The sequence below is a fragment of the Megalops cyprinoides genome, chromosome 10 (genome assembly GCF_013368585.1).
Source record: "Megalops cyprinoides isolate fMegCyp1 chromosome 10, fMegCyp1.pri, whole genome shotgun sequence".
Classification (NCBI taxonomy): Eukaryota; Metazoa; Chordata; class Actinopteri; order Elopiformes; family Megalopidae; genus Megalops; species Megalops cyprinoides.
The window spans coordinates 20,196,607-20,213,834 of NC_050592.1; the positions used below are offsets into that span (position 1 = coordinate 20,196,607).

General features: G+C 39.7%; 1 protein-coding gene across 2 annotated transcripts in view; it reads left to right on the forward strand.

The window, feature by feature from the left end:
- Positions 1-17,228, forward strand: part of LOC118784761 (sterile alpha motif domain-containing protein 12-like) — a 51,245-nt gene that overhangs the window by 23,333 nt on the left and 10,684 nt on the right. For both annotated transcript variants that reach the window (XM_036539171.1, XM_036539170.1), the window contains exon 4: positions 2,234-2,374. In XM_036539171.1, the coding sequence (XP_036395064.1) occupies positions 2,234-2,374 (141 nt within the window). The remainder of the gene's footprint in view (positions 1-2,233; positions 2,375-17,228) is intronic.

Consider the following 17,228-nt stretch of genomic DNA (forward strand, 5'->3'; position numbering starts at 1 on the left):
GGCAAAAACAATAAAAAAGTCTCAGCCATTGTAATGGGGGCAGATTACCCATGTAGCTGTGTAATAACTGCCACTCTAGCCACTCCTGTGCGTCTGTGAAATCGCTGGCCTTAGTGCTGTAGAAACCACTTCAGTTTCCCTCTGCAGCGCTTTCACAGTGCTGCCCGTTTCACTCCAGAGCCGCTCTGCTAATGATCTGCTGCAGTTGCGAACCGCTCCACTAACGACCCATTCCGGCCCTGATGCGCTCCGCTGCTGATCCGTTCCAGTAGGGTTGTTCTCATGTTGGTTTCATCTATACTATCAGAGTGCTTAGCTCCCTGCTGTGCTGCTACTCCGTTACTTCCATTCTCACTGCCTATATTCTCAGTTACTAGTCAGCAGTTGTCCTGCAGGGATGATGTCATGTGACCTAGCCTACCCACTACATCACTGGTTCCACTTCTCAGTTCTCTGATTTGTGGTGCTGTACTGCTCTGTGGTACTCAGTCACAGTTTGAGAAATTCCCTCCAGTGTCTTTGTGGTATGGTGAAATCAATAACTCAGAAACAAATGACGAATAATGATTAACTTAACTAAGTACGCAAGTAAGCCATGGCCAGATTCGTTAGTCTTCAAGCACTGACTTTGGAATCGTATTGGAATTTAGAATAAATTCAGATTGAAGTAGAAACCTTACATTTAATCTCGGGATTTGGAAGCAAATGAGGATTTAGATATTTAAAACTTGAATTGATGGAATGAATGCGCTTTTTATTTAAGATTGTCTGCACAATGTTTAAATCATGGCTGGGCTGCCTGATGTGCCATGACATGCACAGTATTAACAGTTAACACCTTCTCAGTGCATGTAGATATATTTCAGTTACTCACATTTTATTCATTAGAGTGCATTTTACAAGCAAGCTGAACGTGTAGCATACTGCATTTTTCATAGGTAAGAAAAAAAGAAAACAGAAAACCAAGTGCCAGTTGGGAAAAAATGGAAAATTTCTCCCTGACCTCTGGAAAAGGGAACTGAATTGGTCAAAACAGGGAACTGAATTGAGGGAATTGTTGGAGCATATTGAATTGGGAAATGTGTTTTTTTATATTGAAACTGAGAGGAATTGAAGTGACTCTGAATTAAAAGAATGGTCTGAAATTGGAACTGAGCTGGTGGAATTTACAGGGAGAGGGAATTGAATTAGATGGAATTTTGTGGAATTGACCCAACCCTGCCTTGGACTGAATGCCAGTCACAGGGCCATTACCACAACCCATCTTTTTCAAAGCTGAGCGCCAGTCTGTGAGGCAGCAGGCATCATTGGCTTTGGTACAACTTGGCTGGAAATTGAACCCCCATTCCCCTGGGGTCAGGACAGATAAGCTTACCTTACCGTGGTGACATTTCTGTCAGAGCCATGGTCCCACTTCTGTTATCAGATTCTGAGTCTTAGAAGACATAAGAAACCATTACTGTTTCTTGTTACGGTATTTAGTATGGTACGGTAATTAGTATGATGACTCATAGGATTGACCTGTCTCCCCAGTCCATCTCTTTTAATTCTGTCAGACACAGCGGAAATGGTTTTCATTTTTTAAAAAGGCTCTGGGGTGATGCTCTATCCATAACATTCAGGTTGAAACTTTAACCTTGTGGCTGGTGGGTATAAGATGTTTTGCAAATATTATAACTGTAATAAAACATTTTCTTATTCAGCTCTCTTCTCTGCCATTATTTTTGCCAAATCACGCAAAACAAGAATATTGTTTTGAATTGCAGAATGTCAAGCGAAATTTATTTGTCTCTCTGCAATTAAATTACCATAGAGCACACCGGTGAGGGATGATTTTGAAATGATATTAGAGATGAATATAACAAGATGATGCCAATTATGGATGAAAATGATACAATTAGAATGAAGAAAGCAAGAACATCAGAGTAATAGTGAATAACAAGTTATAGTAAAACAATTGAAGAAATTGCAGTTAAATGATTGCTACACGACAATAAGTGAATGAACACATGTCGTGGAGTGATTGAATTCAAGAAATCTATTTGGACGTAACAGAGGTAAGAAAGTGCAGGTCAGCAAGGCATTGTAGTGCACTTTAATTAAACCAGGTAATCAATATGGCAGCACGTAACAGACCTCACTTTAAAGAATAAAGGAGAGTGGACACACTGAACTCTCACGCATCGTTTTGTATTCCCTCCTCCTCCTCCTTCCTTCCTCCCCTCCCCGCCAGGCCGGGCTCTGATGAGACTGACGGACAGGAAGCTGGAGCGGATGGGAATCATGCAGGAGAGCCAGCGGCAGCACGTCTTGCAGCAGGTCCTGCAGCTGAGGGTGCGGGAGGAGGTGCGCAACCTGCAGCTGCTCACGCAAGGTATGCACTGCATTGCTGCTTCCGGATTGGCCATCGCCTGTTTCGCTGAACTGGATTAGCAGTGGGTAAGCTGATCCCGGATCAGTTGTTGGGGGATATAAAGAAAAAGCGTTGGAGCCTGGCTGCGGGAGCCCAGCTTTTATGCTCCGCTCACCACTTCTGACACCCAAGTGACACATTATGTTTTCAGAATGCATCATAATATTGTGAAATGGTTGTAGTGGAGTAACAGGCTTTTCAGTTCTGTTGGCTCTCATCAATAAAGTGCTTTGTCATTTTGAGGGCTGATATGTTCGTGCCAAGAGCTAATACAGTATTGTAAGATCACAATATATTGCAAGGTACAAGGTGCTACTAACGAACTCTTAAGTTTCTGATTATGCCCATCATACTATACAGTATTCAAGGTTCCCTACAATATTCAGTTCCCCTTGTTGAAACAATTGTCCCTTATTGAAACAATTTTCCTCCACAAATGTCCTTGCCATAAAATAACATTCACATTGGATAAATGAAATACAGCACTGACATAACATTGTGGCAGCGCTGTCTTTATCCGTGTAGTTATAATACATCATGTATTGTCCACAATCAATTTGAAATGGCTTAGTTGGCCACTGATGTGGGGGAAATCCAGACTCAACCAAGTTTCTCTGTGAGGGTAATTTCTGATCTCCTGGTGGACCTGAGGGTTCTACATGGATTTCTGCCCTAGTAACACAGACATTGGCAAGTGATGTGCAGTGTTGTACATGTAGCTGCCCAAGAAAGCACCACTGACTTTAAATGGTGCTATGATGGCTTTGAAGGGAAACTGATCCCAGTTTGTTTTCCCTTAGAGCTGTCTGTTCCTGTGGCAGTGTGGTCCATTTACAGGGGATCAAATGGGCGGTGGTTGTGTGGTTTTGTCAGTTGGTGTCTGGACTGCAACGGCACAGCTTTAATCATTATCTAAATCTAGAATATCGCTACATTTGTGTATCTCTGTATGTAAAGTTAAAAGTAATATTAACTTTAAACATGACTGACAAAAAGTGGTTGAGAACAAAGTGTATGGTACATATTTTCTTTCAGTATACCCTAACTTTTACTAATATGCCAGATATTGTTATATTTGTTTATTAATATCCATGGTTAAGGCCTGCTCCTCAAAGCCACCCTGGTCCATCTTTAAAGAAAAAATATTTTCTCTTCTACATCGTGTGTCACTTTGGCCGTAATCGTTATTTATGGACGCTGCTGCATCTCCCCTTGTTTTTCTGGCCATTACTGCTTAAGCTGCAGTTTAACGGCCACTTGCTAAGTGGAAATTGCAGAGCGTGTTTTTGGTGCTGCTGCATTTATTACTCATGTGTTTGAGACCTCACTGTGCTCCAGCATTGTTAGCAAGTAATTGAAGCTGATGTTATCCGTGCTTGCATTTCCATGACATCTGTGCGATCGCAAGGAGTCCTGTTTTTCACACCGTGTTTTGTTAATTTGGTCTCGCCTGCGGTCATTATGTGGCAAACAGGTTGAGGCAAAGCAGGGCTGCGCTGCTTGCTCCTTCCCTCATTGCCCAAGTGTGTAGTTTTTCAAAGTCCCGAGTACACTGCAGATCTTTGGCAAGAACAACATTTATTAGCAGTAACAAAGCATACATTTTAGTTTCAGAGTGTAAACAGTTCTCAAGAGGTGAACAAAGAGAATAGCAAAAATGGCTCTACATGCCCTCAGGTGCTCATAATCACCTTGTTTTCAAGTCACCTATTGAGGCCCTGGAGGTTCCAAGCAGTGCGCTCTTCTGACAAATGTAAATTATTCTTTTTTTTTCCTGTGACTAGAAATGTGCATTCTGAATAATTTAAATATTTGAATATTCTGTGGCCCCCAAGATAGAACATCTGAGTAATCTATCCTTGTATTTTTTCCCCCAAGCACTGGATGAAGCTTCAGTTTGTTCTGAGTAAATAATTATTTACCACAAAGAGATCTGCATTCTCTTACACTTTAAGAAGGGAAAAGGAAAGATATTGTTAATGAATTATGTATTATTTCAGTGCAGGGGTCTTAGGTTGCTCTTCATGACTATTGATAAGTAGTAAGCTCTAGATGTGTCTTTACTAGATGTTTTCTAAGGAACATATAGTGATCCATGTAAATGATCAGTGATGTCATGGTAAAATACTCAGATAAATGTGTATCTCCTCACTGGGTTGTAACCTGAGCTGAAAATGAAATCTGCCTGTTTCAGTAATTAGATGATAAAAGGTAGTGCATTTCAGCTAAAAATGCAGTGAGGTATTTTAGTACAGGGTAGCTCTAACTCTTACCCTTATAAGAGTAAGAACCTTATACCTAATGGGCCTATTATACTTGTCTGAGCCTCAGGATCCTTTTTAAACTGAGGCACTGGGAGTGGTTTATGGAAAAAAAAAGGAAAAACTCAGGAAATATTTTTTTTACTGGCAATACCAAGCATTTGCGAATCTCTTTTGCGCTGTAGGGGCAGTTCACATTGTGTGTGCTTGGCACTGTATATCCAACTAGGCATACTTTTTGAAATTTCATATTATTTTATCCAAAAATAATTAAACTGGATTATGAGCTACGATCAGGTAAATATATGACCTGACCTGAAGTAAATAGTAACTAAAATAAATTAGCAGCAGCTGTGTTTCAGGTACTGTTTGGAATCTGCACAGACACTGTCTGCTTTCAACAGCAGTGGCATTTTTAGTCAGATTACTTTTACAGATAACAAAGCTATGTTCTGTGGTGAACAGTGAATAACGCTACATGGCTGACAGGGGATATGGAGATTTAGGGGGATGTTGATTATTGAGAATACTGATGTGACCAGTCAGAATCAGGTTTCCCTCATCTTTTAACCTGGGGAGACCCCTAGCACAGCAGTTGGCTTCTGTTTCTGTCTCTGCACGCCTGTGATTATGGCTGCCTGTCCACAACCAAGAGGAAAAAAGCAAAGAAGAAGAGATGAACATTGTGAAGATTGTAATGCTTTTCAAACACATTTAATCCATATTATGGGAGGAAGAGGGTGAGGGAGTACATAATTGCAGCAGGGAAGACACTCAAGGAATTTGTACATATATTTACAGCCAGCTAAAATAGAGCCAATGCATGTAGGATACTAACAAGTTACCTTGCATTGCAGTTATTTTTACTTGTGAAAGAATGAAAGTAGAAGTAGGCTTTACATACTGTTATTGTTGATTCTAATTAATTGAATAAAATGAAAATGCACTTGAAGCTGTGTACTGCTCTTGCCTACAAAAGAGAAGACAATTTTTTTGTTTATGAAAAGATAGAAAACAGCTTCCAGTAGCTGCCCCTCAGATCTCTGACCACTTCACCTTAAACCCCCCAATGAGGAGGATTTATGAGTCACTCACAGTGGTGCCGAGGTCACCTTGTGAGGTTTGGCAGCTTCAATTAGAGGTGTGGCCCAAAGGGACTATGCATAGAGAGTGGCATTTACACAGTCATTTCGCCCTCTGACATTTCACATAGACACTCCTCTGACACTGCACAGAACCCAGAACACCTTTCCTGTTCATTCATTCATGTACCTGCTTAGCAGATATCCTTACCCAGCATGACCTACACAGCTTACATTTTTTTGTATTATTCATTTTTATAGCTGGTTGCATCCCATGTTCAAGGGTACAGCAGCAGCGCAGTGCTGAAACCTTCTCATGACATTCTCAGTTTGTGTGTGTGTGTGTGTGTGTGTGTGTGTGTGTGTGTGTTTGTGTGTACGTGTATATGTATTGAAGTCTTCCTGCAATTTACATATTGAAATTATTCTGTCAATCAGCTGCTATGCCCAATGCCTGCATAACTGGTGCACCTACATCCACGATTCATCATTGGCCCTGTATATCTATTATATGTACTGCTATTTATTATGTATTATTATTTTATGGTGGATTATTGTAAGAATAGTGATACTGATAGTGAATTAAAAACTGCTACTTTCTAAAAGCAACAATTAGACAAGCCAACCAAGTTGCCTTCCAGTTTCTAACCACCTATGAACACCACACATGGGCCACTATGTGTTAAGACTTTGAAAATACATTTAAAACAAGCCATTTTCTTTCAGAGGTTAATTCTAGTAACGTAATAATCATCCAACAGCCAATTAAGAGAGGACAATAAATTTAGAATGAAGTGCTGCTCCCATGCATTTTTGCTGTTCAGAGCTGCTGCTCTGAGATAGAAATCAATTACCACCCATTAAAAACTCTTTTCTGCCTCCAGAACGATTCAGATGAGACCTGTCCACTAAGCACTGCAATACATACAGCTAAGCTGTAGAACAAAACACACAGTGTAGCATGGGAATCAACTGCTTCCAATTACGCTGGATTCCTATTAGATAACTACAGCAGCTGTACACAGCAACAAAATTGATTTTTGAAGACTCACTTCAGTGAATTATATGAATTTCAAGACATATGTGTAAACTCCAGTTGTAATATGGTGTTAAAAAGTGAGGGAAGAGCAAAAAACCAGTCTTCTTGGAATTGATTTTGACTTGTGTAATAAAATGACTTCATAGTTTATAGTATAAAGTTTCTTCAAAGTACAACTAGTAAATAGTGAAGACTTACAAAAACCCTCTCATATGTACATTTTGTTTTTGTGTGCTAGAGATTCAAGTCAATTATGCGATTAAAATATGCTGGGAGACATATTGTGTAATACAGTGTATATAATGGAGTTTTTATTTCAGTTTCTTCTTGGAGGACTTGAACCTAACAACAAATTATAGTAAAAAGGTCAAATGTGAACACTGTTTGACAGTTTGTTTCTGCTTAGGTATTGTCTTTAATTTTTAAAAAATTCTATCAAATCTTGAATATTCCAGAGTGAGCAGAACCAGGGTGGACGGGTGTTGTGGTGTGGTAGTTAGGGAGTTGAACCAGAAGGTTGTGGAGTGATTTACAAATACCGGCAGGAAGTCATTGTTTTCTGATCTCCAAATGAAGTCAGGTGTCTGTCTTGAAACATTTGCCATTCTCCTTTATGTATCCTTATTTTGGAAATCACTAATTGTATATTTTAGTAGGCTCATCTCACCATAACAACCTCCTCACTTGCGCAAGTGTGCTGAAGCAAGACTGATGCAATCTTCTGTTATATGTGGATGTAGCCAAACCTTAACAGTGCCTTAGCAACTGAACTACTCGGCAGCCCCCTTATTTAAGGCATTTGATCTTGACATTGAATGTACTGCATTTCACCTCCTTTCTGTCTGCTACCTGTCCCCAGAATGCACTGTGGAGCTGGTTATTCCCCTTCTGCCTATTAGCAAAAGGCTAACCCTCTTTTAAAACAGATATAGGTTCACATTCCTCACAGTAAAATGCACACCAACTTAATATACAAAAAGTAGGTCATATTTACAAGGCATCTCCGTTTAAGCTGATGAAGAAAGATCTTCAAAGGATCAGCACAATGAGTAAATGTAAAATGCTGCAGTCCACAGAGTGTAGTACTGATCACAACAAGTGTAAAGCCTGTCACTACAGATATATGCTAGATTCAAGGTAAGCGATACATATCATAAATTTATGGCGAGGGCCATACAATCTGCATTAAATATTCAGCTGTATAAAAGTGTGACATTTAAAATGCTAAGGGATTCTGCTGTGAAAATTAATTTGGAATGCATTGGCTTCATCTGTCAGAGCACATTGTTTCCCACGGCTCAGGCCCGCTCATTGGTCTACAAGATTGCACTGGACAGCAAAATATTTTCTCTGTATTCAACAATGAGAGAGAACTCTCATTTTCAGAGCTCAGGTAGTCAACTACCCTCCTAAAAAGTTGCTAAACATAAGTTGCCAAAGTTGCCCATAGCATTAAATACGGCGTACATTTTACTCTGTACCGCACCAGTAATGTACAGAGTAACAGAGTCAACCATCTCTGCTGTGTGAATCATCCAGTCTGCAGGGGCAATGCCAACTCAGCCTAGAGAAATCAGTGTCCATTGTTGTACCGTGTTACTGCATAAATTTCGGAGAAGCCCTAGCCCCGGGGCCACCCGTTGGCCTCAAGTCATAAAATGAGTGTGCTAGCTTGTCAGGTTTATTGATGCTTGATTAACACTTTTAAAAAGTGTCACAGTCATGACTGGTCAGCTTCCCCTTCACACTGGTTATACAGATGCAGCACTGTTGTGGGAATCCCACTGAGCAAATGCGTTAATGACTTTGCCTCTGAGAAAAGGCATTTTCCCTTGTGTTCTCTCTCTCTCTCACTCTCCTTCCTGTGTTTGGATGACCTGTTCTTTTGTCATTCAGATGGTGGAGCTGTGGGGTGCTGCAGTGCTGTGGAACAGTGCAAGTGTGGGGGTAATGACAGTGTGACTCTGGGGACGGGAGAAAAGATTGATTCACTTCAGCCACCTCTGAGCTGTGGAGCGATGGAAAAGCAAATGAGAAATGTGAACTACAACACTTGCAGCAAAGAAGTGTGCAGTTGTCTGATGTTGTAAAAAAGCACGACAGGCCAACATACTGACTGATGGGTGCCATGATAAAATGATGTGAATTACATGAGTTTTTTGTGGTCACTGACATCACAGTGGCTGGAAAAAAAAACAATATTTGTGTGTTTTATCCTACATTTTTCACCAGAATACATTTCCACACTCCTGTGTTTTCTCACAGACCATTACAAAGTGAAGATGAATAAATGTAGACTTTCAAGCTAGGATCAAAAGGCACAGGTGGGAACAAGTTAAAGGTAAATTTCCCACTGACAGTAAAAGCTCTTCCTTCACACAGAGAGTTATTAATGCATGGAATAACCTACCTGCAGTCAGTAACTCTTGGAGTCTTTAAGACTAAATACAACACAGTGATAGATCTTCTTTTGTTGTATTTTGTTTTTAATGCAAGAAGAGCACCATATAAGTACAAATTACAGTATTTTTATGTACATTATGCAAAAAAGATGCCCTAAAGTAATCTCAGTTCTCTGCTCCCTTCATTACAATAATCCAACGTTCTTAATGAATCAATTTTTACCAGTAATTAGAAACGCAAGTGTCCTTTCTTTGACATTGCCTGAATTCGGAGAAGTACAAGTGCTGACTTTTGCTGTTAAGCACTGTACACAAAAAGAACTCTGGAAGTGTAATACGGAAGACTGGATCAGTCTCTACCACCTTGAGCATGAGGAATTCAGGACAGGTTTATGAGACATTAATTTACTGAGGCAGTATGCACAATTAAGCTGTTTGGAAGTACTTGATGTCTGATGGAACAACTTTCAATCTAAGCGAATCTTAAATAACGTTAGGCCCCTGATACGGAAGTAACTCTCAGCACATACTCTGTGTTCCAGGTTTGAGGTGGATGGCAAGGTTTTAAAGTCATTCAAGAGCTACTGAGCACTGTCAGGGATGAAAAATGGTGCCTGTTTTGAACAAGCAGACTTTTAATCTGTCCAGACCCGACACTGTTTCTCAATGACAGGACAAGTATTACAGTGAGCAACCCACTGAAATTCAGTTTTATCAACTGCCTCCTTCTGTAGTATCCTTAAGTTACCCACTTCTGTTTCCTTTGGTATCAGGTACCATGAATGTGTTCTGTGATAAAATGTGTTTTCCATTTTATCCATGCATTACTAAAATGGGGAAAGCAGGAAGGTTTATGCAGTAAGTTTTGCTTGCTTGAAGTGGTATCGTTTCTTCAGAGCAGCCTCCCCTTTTTTTGCTAATCCAGGAGGTAAAATGGGAGCTCTTTGGTGCAGCACCTCATTCTCTCCAAAATGCAAGATCCCCACAGAGATTTATAGTAAAGGAATATTTCAGTTAAAACAAACAAAATATTGTCAGTAGTAAGGAGCAGGGCTCTTAACTCAAATGGTGTGGGTTTGATTCCCAGATGGGGCACTACTGTTGTACCCTTCAGCAAGGTACTTAAAATGGCTTGAGTGAAATATTCAGCTGTATAAATGAATAATATATTAAAAAGTAAACTATGTAAGTCTCCCTGGAGAAGGCTACCTGCTATGCAAACAATGCAATGTTATCACGCTTTGTCTGTGAGAGTCGTGCGGATGCAACTTGTCTAACTCTGCATCTTACATTCCTAAAATGCAAAAAAAACATTGTTCACAGTTACAGATTTGTTTACCTTCTTTTAATCTCTGTGCTGAAGTTGTTTATCTCTCATGTTGCTGTTGTTGCTGTTGTTGGCTCCAGTTAATTCATTTATTTGATATCTCCAAAACTTTCATTCAGTTTGAACTTTACTATACCATGGAGAATCGCACCAGTTCAGATGTATCCTACACACAGAGCCCAGTCCAGTCAGTGAGTGAAATCTAATAAAGTGTAACGCAAGGAAGCATCAGTGCAGTGGTGTGATGCAAGGAGGCATTGCTCTTGTGGGTCATTGTTTGATGTGACCATAAATATAATGTAATGTTGCTTTTACTGGTTTTATTATTATGTTCTACGTGTGCATTGATCAGACACTCTGTCACTAATTAACAGCAGAAGTGGTAGTTGCTTAATGCTTAATCTGTTCATTAGTACAGGAGGTACCAGGTATGTTTATGGATGCTATCAACTATTACAACAAGCTTCAAATACAACAGTATTTACAATACTAGTTCAACCATTTTGTTTCATACACTGTTCCAGAATCATGCTCTTAATACGACTAGGCCTCATGGCCACCTTAGAAAATTACGTCCAGACAGCTTGCCCAACTGCTTGTTGCAGTTACTCCACCCAGGGAAGGATCAGGGCAGAATCTCACAGCCTTTCTTAACATATCTGGGGACTCTGCATTTCACTGAAATCTGCATTCAGTCACACCTTACATGTTATAGCACATGAGTGAAAGCATGCTTCTTTCCACCTCTCAGTGGGTTGCTAGGAAATGCATCTGCTTGTTACTCAGTTGGGCAGCCAGTGTTTTTTGGTCCCCTATTATCAAGCCTCTTTTCTAGCGGTGAATGAATGGGGGTGAATCCCTGTTCTGGGTGCCCAGTGTTCTATGTCTTTCTCCTCACCTCTCATTCAAGTAGAGAGGCAATCAGTGAGAAGCAGACAAGGGGGGCATACTGTATATGCTGGTGTTTGAACCCTGTACATTGAAAATGCAAAAGAGAATTCATATGTTTTCAAATTAATCTAAGACTATTTTAATGCTTGCTTGGTTTGTCATCTTCACCTCTAATGCCATTTTTGTGTAAACTCTGGGACATCTTCTGACCGCCCCCCCCCCCCCCCTTCTTTCTGAAAATGGTTTCAAAGAAAACATCTGGTATTTCCAAAACTAATGTGTTTCTGTCATTTTAAAGACACAGTCATGTTGGATCCACTACAGAAGGTGACATTGCCCCCCGAGCCCAATTTAAAGTGATGTGTTCCTTTAGCCATGGACTGTGAACTTTATCTTGGTGAGGTAATCATAGCTTTGCTGTACAGACATTGAGGACCATGTTGTGAAACCCATTGCAGACTGTCCTCTGTGGGAGGCACTGGATGCCATGGGGCCAGATGTGGTTTGAGGTGAGATTGAGGCTCTGACTGATTTGTTTCTCACATTAACCCCCAAAAACCACTTTCATATTTCTCACCTGACCCAGATGCTGATTTCCAAAAAACACAATAGGAGTGTATTACATCGATAGCAGGCAAGAGAATGAATGTACGATTATTTCTGTATTTTTGTGATGATGTGTGAATTACCTGGATTGGCATTCAAATGCGTGTTTATGAACAAAACCAGTTTCCCCTTTCTCATCAGTATTCATGTAGGAGAGCCTAATTCCCTTGCTTTAAATAAGGCAATTCATTTCCCTGCCTGAAAATGTGAGTGAACGCAGTGAACCGGAGTCATCATTTACACTGGAGAAACTGGAATTTCATACAATCCCTGGGGACATACGCAGATTTTTTGATATTGGGAACCATATTATATATTAATATTCATCTATGAAATGAATGAAAAAGCATATCCTTAATAAGTAGCACAAATATCACATAATAGAAAGACCCTATGTGGCTGTGGATTGGTTGGGGTGTTTTGTCTTCATTTAAAGGTGTGGAGCCTGTTCCAAATCTGTCCTGTTGCAGTGGAGGTTGGTGTCATCGTGATAATGGTGTTATCAGTCTGGGGATGGTGGGGATTTGAGCAGATGTGGGAGTTTCTACGAGTTTGGTGTGTTTATGTGTGGTGGTGACAGAGAACCTCAAGAGAAGACATTTTTAAGTAGCACTTTGTTGTCATTACTTATTTTCTCATCCATGATGGTATAAGCAAGAAGTCCCCCCTACACACACACACACACACACACGCCCCGAGAACATAACCTTCAACTAGCAACCAACAGCTAAACACCCACTACAGTACTGAGGTGGGCCACTGAGCATGTTTTACAATAACATTATTCAGTTGGCACTGCCATATCCTAAAGACAAATAAAGAGTGTAGATAGTCTTTCTGCATAATAGTCAACATTGTGCTACTCACATTCTCCCTGCTGAACAGACTGTGCTTTTGCACTGTTTTTTTTTTTTCTTTCTTTTTTTGCGGGAGATTCAGCAGGAATCTCAGCCTCTTTTGGCACCATCTCGAAGCTCTGTGGATGTGAGAGAATGGAAGAATGGATGCGCTGTGAACACAGCAGCCCTCTTTGTGCAGCTGATAGGTGGGGTGTGGAAGTTGTTCCATTCTCTCACTGTTATTGAAGCTTGCCTGCAGAGCTGAGGCCTGTCTGTATAGGACTTTATTCCAAGGCTATCAAGCTCGGCATCCACTCACTATCTGGAGGGATACTTGTATGCTGCTGGTTGTACATTTTGCTTGAATCAAATCTGTTCTTGAACACTCAATGAATACTCATTGAACGTTTACTCAGTTGGACTTTTTTTTTTCAATTTATAATTTATAATTCATAGCAGAATGTGTGTCATATAATCAATATTACTAATATTAATATGACTGTTCTTCTAGCATGTTTTTTGGGGAAATGTATGGTGTGTACATGGTCAATTGCATAATCCTGGTGTTGTCTCCTGAACAGGATATGAAAATATAAAAACTAGAAAATACATACAGGTTGTAGTCAAAGTCCGCAATGGGAATGAAAATGGAAAATGGAAGCACCATCAATGAGCAGGACAGGTGAAATGATGAAATTAGGAATCTGATGAAGTACACTTTTAATATGGATTTAGAAGCACTGTGGTAGGTTTCTGTGGTATGTTTAAAATGACTTCCTGCCAGTAGTTTCAAACCAAACAAACTGAGGTTACATTTAGAGTCTAAATGTAATCATAATCTGTAATGATCTGGAAGAGACTAAAAACACTCCATGAATGTAATGCTTAGCCAAATCACTATGTCAAAATTACCTCTGTGCCCGCAAAGTCTCTTAAAACTATCTTAAAACTAGGTTGCATATAGTGTTGGTCAGTGTCAAGAAAGGAACAATGTTTTTAAGAAATTCTGCCTGTTGCAAACAGCTTGGCACCATAGTGTCAACTGCTTGGTGAAGCGAGTGCTGTACAAATTCAAGCTCTTTCACTGTCGAACATTACAGAAACTTGATGTATCTGGTTTGATGTATGGCTTGATGTATCTCCTGAACTTTGTCAGGAGAAAGTAAATGAATGGCTTTGAAAAAAATGTCTAACTTTTCTAGTGGATGCAGCTATTTACAGCAACACTGAAAGTAGACTATGTGCAGCGTTTTCATAATTTGTCAACTGTCAAGGATTTTCTATAAATTATAATCTAAAATGAGCAACAGGTGACAGGCTTTTTAATATTATCGCTTTCTTGCTTCAGGCTGATTTGAAATGGCAGGACTGGGTTGGGATACGTACAGCTGGGTAAAACACTACCACTGGCAAACAAGAAGGCCTTTAGGCATTGATGTGATGGAAGCATTGGGCCCAATTTGGAAGTACTGTATGATCCATAGAGAGACACTGGCATCAAGGCAGTTAAGAGGTAAATAAGGTTTTGTTAACTGTCATCTGCATCGTGGAGTACACTCAATTTGAACTACATGAAAGCAAGACATTTTTTGCCGCTCTTTATAAAAAAAATGATTTGTGTGACTGAGCTGAGGACAGAGCTTAGTTGTTTTATTGCAACTCTCCCTGGCTTTAACACAGACATGATTTAACCCATGGACCTGGGCTCCAAGATTAGATGTGTGTGTTACAGGAATCTGAACAAAGTGAACCACATGCCCGGCTCTATGATATATCATGATGTATGGATCTGACTCACATTCCCTAGCTTGCAGACAAGATAAAGTCATTTGTAAAGACATGGGAGATGTGGAGGAGAAGACTGGAAAAGAATAACATGCAAATGATCCTGAATCACAGAACATTCACTGAAAACAACAAGTTGCAGAACACTGTGGTACAATGCATGAAAAATCCCCTTTCATCTGTGAAATTGCATTTCCAGAAATACTTTTCACTGGCTTAGAGGCCCATTTAGCACAATGATTCCTGCTGTTTTGAACCGTCTTGAAGGGAAATAGGACAAAGACATGACTTCTGACTCGACCTGTGGTTTCCAACCATGAATTTTGGTCAAGTTTTGAAAATGACAGCCCTCATCTGTGCCAGAAGGCAGTGGGAATACTGCCTACATTTGCAACATTGTATCTTTGTGAAAGTGTTTTTTTCCTGCCCTCAACTCAATCAAAATAAAATATGGGACACACTTAATCACTGTGTGAGACCTGGGAATGGCAAACAGCAGTTTGCAGCTTCACCCTAAAACTGTTAAGAAAAATGAATATTTATATGTAAAATGTATGTATATATTTATTTATATTATTTAATTAATTTGTTTAGTATTTAGTATTGTTACTTTAGATTTTTAAAAAAGGAGGTACACATGGGCTACTCATAGTTATGGGTTTGCAGAAGTACAGATAGTTTGAGAAATGCTGCTGAATTGAATTTAAAATGTTTGGCCTTTAGTCCTACAGTTTTTAAACTCTAAGAAGCACAGTGATTGTTCCAGTCACCACTGATTTGGAATGATGTGCAGCATACATATGCTGGCATGTCAAGTGACTTAACATTTTCTTCCTGTGGGCAAAAATTCACAATATACAAATGTTAGCTCTTTTGATGTTTTTGAAAACTATGCTCTACTGTCAAGAAATACAGTAAGCCACACTTATACTTGTGCCCAATTTCATGTTCAGATGCCTGTTTCAAAACTGAAGACCTTTTTTTTCTTTTTAAGTTACCTAAGTATTGTGTCTTTTGCTTAGAATAAGGTAAGGGTCATCTTAAGGGTGCAGGTAAAAATCTTAGGCATTGCTGTTCTACTTTTGAGGAAGACACTCAACCTGAATCACTAGCAATATCAAAACTAAGGAAATAAAGTTAAAAATCAGTATTAGCAGACTGTAGGTAAATGTAAGCTGGCTAAGTCTCATAAATGAATAATAAGCGTTTTATCTACAAACTCCAGTGAGAAGAACTTTACTTAACAATAGCGTACTTTATATCTACACTAAGCACAGTCATTTCAGTGATAAAAGCACAAGTCTGTCTTTTGTGATGTCACAAACACAAATTGAAATGAAAAGATAGTATGTCAAAACTCTCACCTCTTTCTTTTCTCAAAACACAAAGATTATTACATCTTCTTTGTATAATATCGTTTTTAAATTAATAAATTAATAAATAAATTAATAAAATTAATAATAAATTAATTAGTAAATCAGATCCACTCTTAAATACTGTCAAAATTTCCGTTTTGAAAACTGTGTATAATAAAATGTGTTTGGACAAGAATATGTAAACAGAACTTGAACGCTGCTATAATACTACACCATCTTTACTCCAATAATGTGGCACCTCCACTCTCACCGTGTGGCCAGTGAATCCTAAGCCCCACTAGAAGATTACACCACCTCTACTCACACATTACAGCACCGCTACTCACATATTACGCCACCTTTCCTCACTCTTTGCATCCAGTGAATCCTGTTCTCCACACGTGATCTGAACAAATCTATTTTCTCCCCTCTTGTGTCACCCTCCAACTGTCCCTTCACCTTGCACAGGTCACAAGGGGTCAGGGTCTGTGTTTGATCCTCATTAACTCTGTTGGCTGCTTGCCACATCCTGAGCCCTTTGATAGGCCATGTCCACCCTGTCTAAGGGAAATGTAATTAAAATCTGAGTTGGCTGCAGTAAATACACAGTCTGACAGTCAGTTAATAATACATGCGTTCGCTGTGGGGTTGACTTCCTGCCTGGAACAGTGTGCAGGGAAAGGAGGAGGGGGAGGAGGTCGAGACAAAGGAAAACCTTCAGCTCTCCTGTTAAAGTTACCTCCTGGTAAGAATACCGCACTTACCTAATATGACTCAGAACACCTTCCTGGTGTGAAACAGAGCACCCATTTTGGGGAGGACTCCTGACTTTCAGAGTTGGCAGCTCTGCCTGTGCATTGTGGCATTGAGAGAGAGAGAGCATAGATAGATATATGTCTGAAGTGACTAGAATATGCAAAAATATGACAAAATTTTAATCATGACAGTGGCAATAATTTGTAATAGCTATTGTAGTGGCCAAAGTTATTCTTGATAGCTGCCTATTCTCTACAAGGGCCAGTGGTTATGGTGATTGTGGGTAAACAGAACAGCAACAGCAGTGTGAGTCCACATAAAAGCACTTGCTGGTATGTTGGGAAACAATTGTGGTACCGTGGTTAAATCAGAACAGTACTTTTATCCACTGGTCATATTACTATTATTGCAAATTGTGTGTTGATAGTCTATTGACCAGTAATATGGTCAAATGTCTTATATTCAGCACTTG